Below are 13,291 nucleotides of genomic sequence, written 5' to 3'. Positions count from 1 at the left end.
CAACCCATACTAAGCTTAACATTTTATTTCTTGTATAACTTTTCTGTCTTTATAACTTTACCAATCAAACTCACTTATTGGTAAATATAGTTAGTATTATAATAATAATAATAATATCTATGAAAAAAAAAAAGTTATATAATTATATAATTAAAATATCTTATAAAAATATTTAATTTTAAAAAGTTTTATTTTTTTTAATCTTATTTTTGTTATAATAAATATTCTTACTAAAATAAATATAATTTTAATGTATATATATATATGTACTTAAATTTTTATCATATTGATTCTTTTCTAACTTCCATTATGTATGTAAATGAATAAATGCTTTTCTCACAAACATAACATTAACTTTTAAATGACATAATTTTTTTTTTTTTTTTTAGAAATATATATTCTATTTTGTAAATATCTAATATTTTAAATTTATTAACTATTATTTATATATATATAAATAAATAAAAATTAATATAAAAAAATAAACAATCTTTTTTTTATGAAATATTTAATTTATTTCACATTTTATAAGTATGGATTTATTTATATATATTTATTCCTAATTTTTTTACAATTACCAAAATTTTGCCATCTAACACCATGTTCCTATACAATACCATCACCTGATGACATACAATTAGGTGTACCATTATTTACAAGAAAAGTATATCATCATAGAAAAACAAGAAGAAATACATTTTTAAATAATAATAATTCTAATAATTTAACACCACATCCATTAAAAATTCATTTACATTATGATAAAGATAGTGTTGGTAAATTATCTTCTAATATGCAATTATATATCAATTCAACACTTCTTCCATCTGCAACAAATTATTGGGAGGAGGCTCTTCTTGTTAAACAACAACGATATCCTATACGTTTAACAAGAAAATGTGAATCTCCATATTATTATCTTCATAAAGATGGTACACAATTATGTGTTGGTGGTTGTAAAAATCAAACTAAATGTGGTGAAGTTATCATACCACCAGAACATTTATTAAAATGTCATCTTTGTGTATCAAAAAATCCTAAAACATGTAATAAAATTTCTGGTATTGAAGGTCCTGGTATTAATGATGGTGATTTTTTATTATATGTTTCTGTTGTTAATTCAAGTAAATGTGAAAATAATGATACTATTGCATATGCTGCACATTGTCAACAAGAATTTGACTATGATAGGTAAATATTAAAAATTCTTTTTTTTTCTTTTTAACTATTATTATTTTTTTAAGACCTATTGCTGGTCATGTTAATATATGTCCAAAAGCTTTATCAACACATTTAAATGATCAAGAAATTTTAATATCAACTATAAAACATGAAATTTTACATGCTTTAGGATTTGCTCATGGATTATTTGCATTTTATAGATATGATGATGGTACTCCAAGGACACCTAGAAATAGGCATAATAGACCATTATCATTAAATAAAGAAAAAGGTTATTATGATTGGGATGAAAATACTGTTAAAATAATAACACGTACCAATTGGTGGACACCAGATGGACCAATAACTAAATATGTACATATGGTTGTAACAGAACGGGTTAAAAATGAAGTACGAAGACATTTTGATTGTAATATACTTGAGGGTGCTGAATTAGAAGATCAAGGTGGTCTTGGGACATCATTAACACATTGGGAAAAAAGATTATTTGAAAATGAAGCTATGACTGGAACACATACACAAAATCCTGTATATAGTAGAATAACATTAGCTTTAATGGAAGATACAGGATGGTATAAAGCTAATTATGATGTTGCTGAACACCTACATTGGGGTCACAAATTAGGATGTAATTTTACAATGCAAAGTTGTGGTAAATGGATTCATGATAAGTTAGAAAATAAACAATCAGTAGCACCATTTTGTACAGAAATTAAACATGATGGTAAAATAAGTCATGCACAGACAAGATGTACAGCTCAAAGAGATTCAATTGCATTATGTAATTTAGTTCCATATAAAGAAAAATTACCACAAATGTATAAAAATTTTAAAAAATTAAAAAATATTAATAATGATGATTTATCATATTTTGGGGGTTCTGTTGAGTTGGCAGATTTTTGTCCATATACTCAAGAATTTGAATGGAGGGATAATTTATATGATGATGGTAATAAAGTAAGAAGAGATTCAAGATGTGAAATTCATTCTAATGCCCCACCACCACCATATAATACATTATTTGAAATTTATGGTCATCAATCACAATGTTTTGACTTTAAATATCATTGGGTCCGTAAACGTTGTAATGATAAATTACCATACTACCAAAATATGGCTGGTTGTTATGAGTATAAATGTCAAAATGGTCGTTTATATATATCAGTATTTAACTCAACAATCTTCTATCCATGTTATCATGAAAATCAAATAATATATATCAATAAAATTGTTGATGGATGGTTACTAGAAGGTACAATTAAATGTCCTTCATGTAATGAAACGTGTACTGAAAATGATTTTATCAAATCAGCAAATAATATGTTTAATAACAATACCGATAATAATAATGATGAAATTCTATTAACTTGTAAAGATAATGAAGAAGTACCTAGTACTTTTATTGGTGATCCATTTTTAGATATTCCATGTTCTACATCTAAAATATTATTTTTTAGTCTTTCCACTTTTATATATTTTTATATCATTTATTATGTCATTTGTTCCCGGTAAATTAATAAAATTTTATAAAATTAATGTTAATTTTTAATAATTTTTAAATACATTAAACTAATAATTATATGTGCAATTTGATAATGATTACAGTATTAAGATTAAAACTTACTAGAAGAAGAATGAGAAATATTTAATTTATAAATTAAAAAGAAATTTTTTTTAAATGTATAAAACAAAATAAAATTAAAAAAAAATGTATGCCATTAATTAATTATATTTTATTTAAAAAATTAAATATCAAGTAAATAATATTATAATGAAATTATTTATTTAATTATAATTATTTTTATTTAAATTGTAAAAGTATACTGTCAATGGTAATAAATTATTTTTTTATAAATTACTTTTAATACATATTTTGTGTTATAATATAATTATAACAATGAAACTGAATATATTTGAAAATGAATAAAATTGTTTATATAAAATTTAGTTGAAAACACAATTTTTACTTCGTTAAACATTATAAATTATTTAATATAAAATGCTTTTATATTAAAATAATAAAATATTTTCAATTTAAAATATTAAAAAAGTAAATTCAGTATATTTTATCATAAATAATTATAGCAAAAACACCTTCAAAAATTATAACTTAATGTGATTGAGATTCATTCAAAATTTCATCAATCATATTTTGAAGTTTTATTTCTTCATTTTGATAAATTCCCTGACATACATCATTTGCAGTATCAAAAAGTTCTTTGGTTAATTGAGAAATTTCTTTATCTAATGATGACATTAATTATCAATTTAAGTAACAAATTATTAATCTTTCATCTTATTTATTTATAAAAAAAATATTTTAGCAAAATTTGAATTTCCTGTTTTTATTAATTTTTCTTATCAAATATACTTTTTATTTACATAATCAAATAAATATATGTAAATTAAAAAAAAATTATTTCAGGATATTTTTTTTATGTATTACAGTATACTATGAGAAGATGATAGATTACAAGTCCATATGAAACAACTTTTCTTAAGATACTTCCTCCCAATTGACATCTTCTCAGGAGGTATATTTTTGCCTCACTTTTTCGTTACTCATTAACTCACAAACAATAATCTTTTTTTTTGTAATGTTAAAATAAATTATTAAAATAAAGTTAATTTATGATTTTTTAACAAAATAAAAAACTATACATTTTCAAAATTATATTTGAATTTCAGGAAAAACTAATAAACCTTGAACTCTAGTAAAGAAAAAGCAGCAATAGATAAAACATTTAGAAAAACAAAATAAAAGCCAAACTTTTTAAGTAAATGCATTTTCAATTGGAGTATCCTTTAAAAATAGTATTAATAATCAAATTTTTGTAGTCTTTTAAATCTTGGTTTCGAAAAGAAAAAGTAAATTAAAATATTCCTTGCCATTTAAAAATATTTTAGTTTTCAATAAAAGTAGGTAAACTGTTCCCTTTTTCCCACTTTTTTTTTGTTACCTTTTATCAATTTGAAGGTTATTTAGAATTATCATGGATGGGTATGTTTTTTTTTTTATTTTTAAATTATACCTTTTTTTATTAAATTTTTTTAGAGTAAATAGTTCAAATGGTGAATGTAGAGGAATTGAAAATCAAGATACTAATATACAGGAAACTAAAATTCTTACTCCAATAAAAAAAGAAAATGAAAAGTTATCTAGGAAAAGGAGACATTCTTCATGTGATAATAGTACAATAAAAAAAATAAGAAAGAAACAAGTAGAGGAACAAGAAAAAGAAGTCAAGCCTAATACGTATATTTTTTTCTTATAAATTATAAATTATTTTTTTATTGATTTTTTAGTAATGAAGCGTTTGAAGATTTAATGACGACTTTTGCCGATGATTTTACTGATGATGACAAGGATTTACCATTGGAAACTGTTGATGAAAATAAGAAAATCAAACCAAATACGTATGTTTTAAATTGATTTAGTGTTATATTTTTTTTAGTGATGAAGCATTTGAAGATTTAATGTCTACATTTGCTGAAGATTTAGAAGGTAAAAAAAAAGAAGCACCAAATTTTTGTGATAGTAAGGTGAATAATAAAGTTGAAAACAAAAAAACATTAGAAGAAAAGAAAAAAGAAATGGTTCGAAATATGAAGAAAGCTTCAGAACCAGACTTTCCATCTTATGATCCATTTTTTGGTATTCGTATAAAATCTCCCAAAATAGAAAATTCAATTTTTGAAGTTATAGCAAAAGATATGCATAAGGTATTAGTTAAGGACATCAAAAAAACAAATGGACATTGTAATGAGGATTATGTAACAATGGGAGTAATAATTGAAAAAAGTGAGTGTAAAGTAAGTGGTCAGGGTAAAAATTATGTAATGTGGAAAATTAATGGTTTTCGACATCTTCATGAATCATCAGTAAAAGTTTTGTTATTTGGAGATTGTTTTAAAAGTCATTGGAAATTACAACAAGGTATGACGGTTGCAATTGTCAAACCAACTCTTGGTAATGATGATAAAGGAAAAGATAATTTGACAACATTAATGTTAACAAAAGATACTCAAGTTATTGAATTAGGTTTTTGTATTGATTTTGGTATTTGTAAATCTATGAGAACAGATGGTAAACCATGTTCAAATGTTGTAAATACCATGAATTCACTTTTTTGTGCCTATCATTTAGAAAAAAATGCACAAACAATTGCTTCAAGAAGGGGTACATTTAATTCAATGTATTCACAACCTAATGTTAAGATTCAAAAACAAAAATTGAATAATTGTCATGCATCACCGATAAAAAAAATTTCAAGTACATTTTCTACCTCTATATGCCCTGTTCGAAAAATTAATGGTCAATTACCAAATAAAGATAATATACATTTATTAAAAGAACACCAAAAACAAGACATACTTAAGAATGCTTTAAAGTCTGCCTCTTGTAGTCTTAATGCTAGAGCTATACTTAAGAAACAAAAAGAAAAAGAAGAGGGAGGAATTAATGCTACGGGTAAAAAGAAAAAAGATAATGTAGAAATTTTTATTTCAAAATTACGTGAAGATGAAACAAAAAGAAAAAATGAAGCTATGAATAGACCAATGATAGGGCGTTCTTTTAAGGGTAAAAATGAAATTATCTTATAAAATAAAATTAATTTTTTTTATTCTTAATTTTTTTTTTAAATTATATTAATTGTCATATTCAATTTATTACTTTTAATTATAAAGATATTAATAATATTATCTTTTTACTTTTTTAGAAAAAATAATATGTCAAAAAAACCATTAACTCCAGCTCAATTAATAGCATTAATGAATGCTGATAAAGAAAAAGAAAAAGAAAGTAGAAAAAGGCCTTCTACAACTAACATAAGTACTTCAAAACCAAAAACTTCACGTCCAACATTATTAAGTGGAAAAGATTTTTCAAATGATGAAATACGCCTTATGCTTAATAAAAAATTACTACATGAGGATGAAGTAAAGGCTATTGAAAAAGAAAAGGAAGAGAGATATTTCAGTATTATGGAGTCAAGAGAAAAAATTGAAGAAGCAGCAACTTCATTGATGGAGATTAAAAATGTCAGAATATTTACATGTACTATTTGTAAAATAAAATATCATAAAAAAAATCCCATTTGTATTGAAAAAAAACATTTTATAAAAGAAGAAATGGGTACAAGAAGATTTTTTAAATGTAATGATTGTTGTAGACGTTGCATAACATATTTTGTCTATCCAAGAACATTTTGTGCCAATTGTAAAGGTAGAAATTTTGTCAGAGTTGGTATGAAAGATGAAAGGGTTGTAAAAGATAGGGAGGAGTTACTTGTACGTGGTAAAGAGGAAAAATTTATCAATAGGTAATTATACTTTCTCTTTTTTATATTTTGTTTTTTTTTTTATCATTTTTTTTCTGCACTTTAATTTATGTATTTTTCTTTTTTAATAAAAAAAATCTTAACTTTAATTTATTATGCATTTTTCTTAAAAAATAGGTTTTATTTTTCATTCAAACTCATTATTGATATTGTCCTTTATATTATATTAATTTAAAATAAACAAAAATTTTAAATTATATATAAATAGATATATTTATAAGTTTATAATTTGAAATCAAAAATATATATATATTTATTAGTAGAAGACAATTCTTTAAAAAGAAAAGACAATAGTTAATCATTTAATATATACTATTTATTATAATAAAGGAGCGGTTTCATTCTTGAAATAGTGTTTCAAGTATATCTTTGTTTTTAATGTGTCTAAATGGTATATATATTATATATACATATTTTTAAAGTAAATATTTGTTGTATAATAAATATCAACTTTCATAGGATAAAATGATTGGTTATTACTGTAACTAACAGATGTTATAAATAAACATTTATTAGTAATAATTTTTTTTTTGTCTTAAACATATAATTAACACTTTAGTTTAGATAAAAAAAAAATATTTTTAAGCCTATTTTATGATAGAAACAAAAAGTTTCTTTCAAATAAGTCTGTTGTTAGGTTATTGATAATTTTTCTAGTTTTATTATTGAAAAGAAAATATACATTTTTAATGTATTATTCTCCATAAAATAAAGAACATAATATATATACATATATTTAAAAAAAAAATTTTTTTTTATGCTGAATTAATATGTATTTATCATTAAACCATTAAATATTTCCTAACTTTTATATAGGTAGTTAAGCTATAAAAAAAATTTAATAAAGTATTTACCAAATAATACTATTCTTTCTAGCATATATTTCTTATAATTATTTTCATACATTGAGATTTAATAAATAATTCAAAAAATTTTGTCAACCGTAATATTTTATTATAACAAATTTTAGAAACAAAAAAAAAATGAAAAATTAAATGAGAAAATTTTTTAATTTCTTTTTCTAATATTAATTTTCTGTGGCTTTTTATTTTTAAATATTTTCAAATTAAAATGATGGCATTTTAGTATACATATATTGTAAATGTTATTTAATATTTTAAAGTAATGGTATATTACTTTTAAACATATATTAGGAAAGTTATATATTATTTTTGTTAAATGAAATATACAGGGTACAATCTATATATATATTTTCTGATATGTTAAATTATAAGAAAATGCTAACAAATTTTTCCTTAACATCTTATTTTCCATATTTCTAACATTATAAATGTTTTATTCCCCTCTTTTTATCATGGATAGACCATGTATATCTATATTGTGAAAAAAAAAAAAGTTAAAATATATATACATATAATATATACTTTGAAAGTTAAGACTTACAAATACCATATACCATTTTCTTTTATATATATATATATATTTATTCATTGAGTGAAGTTTCTGATAAAATGTGTATTAAAAGATATCTATTTATATATATTTATCTATGTATATCTAAATGTGCACATAAAACTCCCCTTTTCTTTAAAAATCTACCATTACTACTCTTCTAACACTACATAATAATATGTAATAAATAATTTTTTTTTTTTAAATTCTATGCTTTTTATAAAATACCACAATACATTGACATATCTTTTCAAAAAAGATTTTTCTTTTTTTTTTCTTAAACAATGAATTTTTGTAAAACTAAAACTTTTAAGGATGAATATTTTATTAAAAATTGGCAATAAATTTCAAATTTCTTTTTCATTTCTTCTTTTAATTTTAAAACCTCAGAGAGCACTTAAGAACAGGAAAAGATAATTGAATTTTATGAAACTTTTTAACTTCCTAAAATGTTTATCATCAACCTTTTTATTAAAAATAAAAATATATTTTATAATTTGATAATATTTTTTAATATATTGTTAAAAAAAATATAAGTTTTTTTTCTTTATTTAATATAATTATATATATATAATATTTTAAAATAACAGGAAACATTTAACTTACTATAAATTAAATAGTATTAATATAATTTATTATAAATTTTCTCATCTCTTATTTCTTCTGAATAACTAATTTGTATATCACATTACAAATTATGTATAAAAAAATTTTTTTTTTCTTTAATATACATATATATATTCTTTTCTTTCAGTTATCATTATTGCCTCATAATATTTTTATACTATTTCATATAAATACATATATTTATCTTATATTTTTTTTTATTTAATTTTATCTTCTTATTCTTTATTTTATTTAACAGTTTTGTAATATTATTTGTAATAACCTTCTTTTCTTTAAAATTAAATGATTAAATCAAAAGAGTATGTTATAATTAAAGAATAAATTAAACCTCAGACAATTTAATCTTTCATATAAATTTTATTTTATACATTATTTATTGTAAAAATATATTAACGGATATATATATATATATGGATATATGTATATATAAAATATATATAAAAAATTTTTTTTATCTTATATTTAATATATAAATATTTGATAAATCATATATTTAACTTTTTTTTTTATTTAATATTATTATACTATACTTATTTTTTTTTTAAAAATAAAATTTATTTTTATTTTATAGATTAAATGGATAAATATTATAGTAAGAATGTTAAACTCTATTTATATGGAGTCTTTTTATTAATATCCACTTTCCTTCCTACTATTTTAACAATAAAATGCTTAGATTGTGTAGGAAATGATTGTATGGGTGCTTTTTGCAATGGGGATTATTGTATGATAGGCAATTATGCCCCAAGATGGGGAACACTTGAATGGGGAAAACCACAAATTGTTAAAGGTTGTCTTTCTGGTACAATGATAAATAAAAAATTAACTGATCATTGTGAGGTTGCTGAAGATGGTGATAAATTATTTGCATGTTTTTGTAATAAAAAATCTAATTGTAATGGTGGTATGGCACAAAGAAAATTAGATGAAGAACCTATTCCTTTACTTCAATGTGCTTGTAAAGGTTCACATTGTAAAGGTAAAACTTGTTTAGGAGAATTATGTTCTTATGTTATAAATCATAAGACAAAAAAAGTTGAACAAGGTTGTGTTAATGCTTCTATACCTTTAATAGAACGACGAACAGCTGGTTCGTGTATGATGCCACCAATTACAGGTGCTATGCATCATACAGTTGCTAAGACAGCTGAAGATTTATTAACAACAGAATCATGTGTATGTGGAACAGATTTTTGTAATAGTGAAAAACCAGAAATAACAACTAAAGAAAATATGAAATGTCCTACTAGTGTTAAAGCTGAAGTTATGGGAACAAAAATGACTAGTAGAAATGTTTCATGTACTGGTGAATATTGTTATAAAGTTAGAATTCGTAGTGAACTTGGACATATGACATATTATGATACTTATGGATGTGTAAGTTTTATTGAAGGTGCTGAATTAGCTGAAGAAGTTAATCCTGTTGGATGTGCTAAATTTGAAAGTGAAAATTTAAAAGTTGAAGCTTGTTTTAAAACTAATGATAAAAAAGCTATTCAAAGAGCTAAAGCTAATGCTGAACAAGTATATAGAAAAGGTTCTAAAGGAAAATATGGAAAAAAACCATTAAAAATGGAAATTGAGGAAGAATTTGATGATAGTAGTGATGATAATGGTGGTGAAGAAATTGAAGAAAAAAAACCTGTTAGAGAAAGAGGTAAAGAAAAAGATAAAAATAAAAATAATAAAGAAGAAATTGATGAAGATAAAAAGGAAGAAGAAATTGAAAAAAATGAAGAAGAAAATAAAAAAGAGGAAAATGAAGATGTTGAAAAAGAAGGAGAAGAAGAAGAAGAAGAGAATGAAGAAGAAGATGAAAAGAATGATAATTCAAATGATGATGAAAAAGAAATGTCAACACCACATTATATATTTGAACGTGTAACAAAACCCCCACCAGAAGATGATTCAAATGTTACATTAATTACCGTATTTGTCCTTGTTATTCTTTTAATCCTATTAAGTGGAGCTGTTTGGAAACTAGAACTACACAAAAAACTTATGCGTTCCAGTTATGATACAGTTGCTGGAGGATAAAAAAAATAATCTATATAATTCACTTAAAAACAAATCAAATTCAATTATGTATTATATATAGATTCTTTACTTTCACTTAACAAATTTGTCTTCTCAATATAACACTTTATTTTTAATTACCTACTTAGTAGTTTAGTATAGATTTTTACCTTATTATTATAATTTTATAATCTTATACATTATTTGATCTCTTAACAAAAAAAAATAAATATATATTATTTTTAAAGCTTTTATTTATAAATATAACAAATGATTATATAATTTAACATGTTAAACCACAATTTGGAGATAAAATTATTTTTTTAAAACGTGGCTCAATAGTTGCGGAACCTTCAATATCCTCAGGAAAAAATGTTGTTAATGGTAACTGATTATCATCTGGAATTTCTTCTTTTTGTCCAAGATATAAACTTTCACTTGTATCTGTCTCTCTTTTTCCTTTTCCATTAAAATTATTATGATTCTCAAAAACATGTGATAAACTTTCAAAATCAGTTAATGGAATCATTGGCATACTTTTTCTATTAACTTCATAAATCAAATTATTTCTTCTTCCAATATCTTTTACATTGTCCTCCTCAATTAATTCATTATTTTTTGTAAATGTTTCTTTCATTCCTAAGATTTGTTCTCTGGTAATAATAGATACTTGATAAGAAGGAATATATACAACTGATAAAATAAATAATAGATAAATAAACATATTTTTTCCACCTATATTCACTATAAAGTTAATAATATTTTTTATTTATTGATAGATAAATAAATAAACAAAATAAATAACAAAATAATATATTCAAAAAAAAAAAGTTTTAAATTCAATATAATGTTATATATATAAAAATTATATAATAAACTATATATTACCGTTTATAAATATATAAATTTTAAATTAAATGAAGCGTCTTTAAAATTTGTAGTTCAAGGCCAAAATATTTGACATAATAACCAAGACACATTCTTAATTTTTTTAACATATATTAACAAAAAAATTAATAAATAAGAACAATAAAATTATTGTTGTTATTATTTAACATTCAAACATATAAATTATATAAAAATAAATGACTGGTATTTTTCACCATTTTTATAATTTATTTTTTTTTTGGTTCTTTAATCAATATACTATATTAAAATTTTTTACAACTTGATTTTACTGATAAAATCATTTTTTATTTTGTTTTCAATTGTATATATCTATATTTGATTAATCTTTTTTTCATTTTGTATATAAGATTAAAAAAAAAAAAGATTCTTAAAATTTACATTATCTTTTAAATGGAAAATGTCAAGTATAATAATACAGATGTGGAGAGATGTTTATTAGAACAAACAAAGATACCTTTTCTATCTAAGCAATTATCATTTTCTATCAATAAAGATAATTTTTTACCTAATAATAATATTAAAATGAATGAAGAGGGTGGTCATTTGGATGCTATGACATATCCATGTATTTTTTATCCAACATTACATAAATTAGAGGAGGAACTTGCTGGTAATGGAAGTGCTATGAATGCTATTAAAGTATGTTTACTATAATAATATAGGTAAATTTGTTAATTATAGTTACTAAAAAGAAGTTTTATTAATGCTGAACAAAATAGTCCCTCAGTTCTTTTTGATTTATCTCTTGTTTTACTTAATGAAGCAAAGTTAAATGTTAATTTACAAGAAACATACCTTCGTATGCATGGTTCTGCTCCAACATTTAATTTTGAACTTGAAAATCTTAAACATATACCTGAATTTCAAAATTTAAGTGATCGTGCAATTGAATTAAGGAAAACTTTAAGTAAAATACCAGATCAAATGATGGATAGAAGAGCATTCCTTGATACTATAAAAGAAATAGCTGCAGCTATAAAAAATTTACTAGAAGCAACTAATAGTGTTATTCAATTTGCACCAACTCCCTGTCAACAACCTATTGAAAAAAGAAAACGAGAATTTGTTCATTATTCTAAGAGATTTAGTAATACATTGAAAGATTATTTTAGGGATCAAAATGCTCAACAAGTGTCTGTAGCTGCTAATCAACTAATATATCAAACTAATCAAATCGTCAGAACTGTTCATGATAAAGTTCTTAAGTATCATAGTCATGTTCATTAATACTATTTTATACCTAAATTGTATAATTTATTAAGTATATATTAGCATTAAAATACTTTGATGCTTTTTTTTTAAATAAAAAATTTGTAAAATAAATATTATTTTTTTTTCTTATTTTTCAAATTTGTTTAAAAATTGAAGAACTCTTCGATAGTTGTCCTCACGATCCATTCTATGAACAACATCAACAACATTTCTTTCATTTGTTAGTATTGCTGTATTGCTATCATCAAAAAAAAGTCTATTTAAAGACTTGGTATCTTCTATTGATCTAGGCCATATAGGTCTGAATATTTGATAAGAAAAAATAATAAAAAAAAAAATTTTATTATCAAAAACTTACTTTCCATCAATATATCCTATAGGTTTAACTTGTGGATCAATACGGCCATCAAAAGTTGATCTTGTTTGTTGTTTATAACGTAAATAATCAATTAATTCCTGAAACAATTGATGTCAAAAATATATCAAGAAGTTTTTTTCTTACTTCTCTTGTTAATTCTCCATTCACATTAATTAACTGAATAAATATAAATAATAATTGACAACATAAACAATTAACTTTCATTATTAGT

General features: G+C 22.2%; 6 protein-coding genes across 6 annotated transcripts; 4 read left to right on the top strand and 2 right to left on the bottom strand.

Moving 5' to 3' along the window:
* Positions 1-499: 499 nt before the first annotated feature.
* Positions 500-4,168, top strand: SRAE_1000284500 (Leishmanolysin-like peptidase; the record flags this gene model as incomplete). The annotated part of the gene is made up of 5 exons (XM_024649969.1): positions 500-1,191; positions 1,245-2,568; positions 4,021-4,050; positions 4,090-4,101; positions 4,160-4,168. 5 exons carry the CDS (start codon positions 500-502, stop codon positions 4,166-4,168), a joined length of 2,067 nt encoding a protein of 688 aa, XP_024503793.1.
* A 7-nt stretch (positions 4,169-4,175) lies between these two features.
* Positions 4,176-6,510, top strand: SRAE_1000284400 (Protein MCM10 homolog; the record flags this gene model as incomplete). Its single annotated transcript, XM_024649968.1, has 5 exons — positions 4,176-4,183; positions 4,238-4,438; positions 4,489-4,599; positions 4,638-5,764; positions 5,939-6,510. The coding sequence occupies 5 exons, from the start codon at positions 4,176-4,178 to the stop codon at positions 6,508-6,510; spliced, it is 2,019 nt and encodes a 672-aa protein (XP_024503792.1).
* A 2,750-nt stretch (positions 6,511-9,260) lies between these two features.
* SRAE_1000284300 (Hypothetical protein) lies at positions 9,261-10,601 on the top strand (the record flags this gene model as incomplete). Its single annotated transcript, XM_024649967.1, has 1 exon — positions 9,261-10,601. One exon carries the CDS (start codon positions 9,261-9,263, stop codon positions 10,599-10,601), a length of 1,341 nt encoding a protein of 446 aa, XP_024503791.1.
* Positions 10,602-10,863: 262 nt separating this feature from the next.
* Positions 10,864-11,217, bottom strand: SRAE_1000284200 (Hypothetical protein; the record flags this gene model as incomplete). The annotated part of the gene is made up of 1 exon (XM_024649966.1): positions 10,864-11,217. One exon carries the CDS (start codon positions 11,215-11,217, stop codon positions 10,864-10,866), a length of 354 nt encoding a protein of 117 aa, XP_024503790.1.
* A 794-nt stretch (positions 11,218-12,011) lies between these two features.
* Positions 12,012-12,716, top strand: SRAE_1000284100 (Programmed cell death protein 10; the record flags this gene model as incomplete). The annotated part of the gene is made up of 2 exons (XM_024649965.1): positions 12,012-12,128; positions 12,171-12,716. The coding sequence occupies 2 exons, from the start codon at positions 12,012-12,014 to the stop codon at positions 12,714-12,716; spliced, it is 663 nt and encodes a 220-aa protein (XP_024503789.1).
* A 111-nt stretch (positions 12,717-12,827) lies between these two features.
* Positions 12,828-13,284, bottom strand: SRAE_1000284000 (Hypothetical protein; the record flags this gene model as incomplete). The annotated part of the gene is made up of 3 exons (XM_024649964.1): positions 12,828-13,002; positions 13,060-13,157; positions 13,204-13,284. 3 exons carry the CDS (start codon positions 13,282-13,284, stop codon positions 12,828-12,830), a joined length of 354 nt encoding a protein of 117 aa, XP_024503788.1.
* Positions 13,285-13,291: the final 7 nt, after the last annotated feature.

This window comes from Strongyloides ratti, assembly GCF_001040885.1.
Source record: "Strongyloides ratti genome assembly S_ratti_ED321, chromosome : 1".
In the NCBI taxonomy this organism is placed as follows: Eukaryota; Metazoa; Nematoda; class Chromadorea; order Rhabditida; family Strongyloididae; genus Strongyloides; species Strongyloides ratti.
Note: the sequence above shows the minus strand (reverse complement) of the source record. Positions and strands in the feature narration are given on the sequence as shown.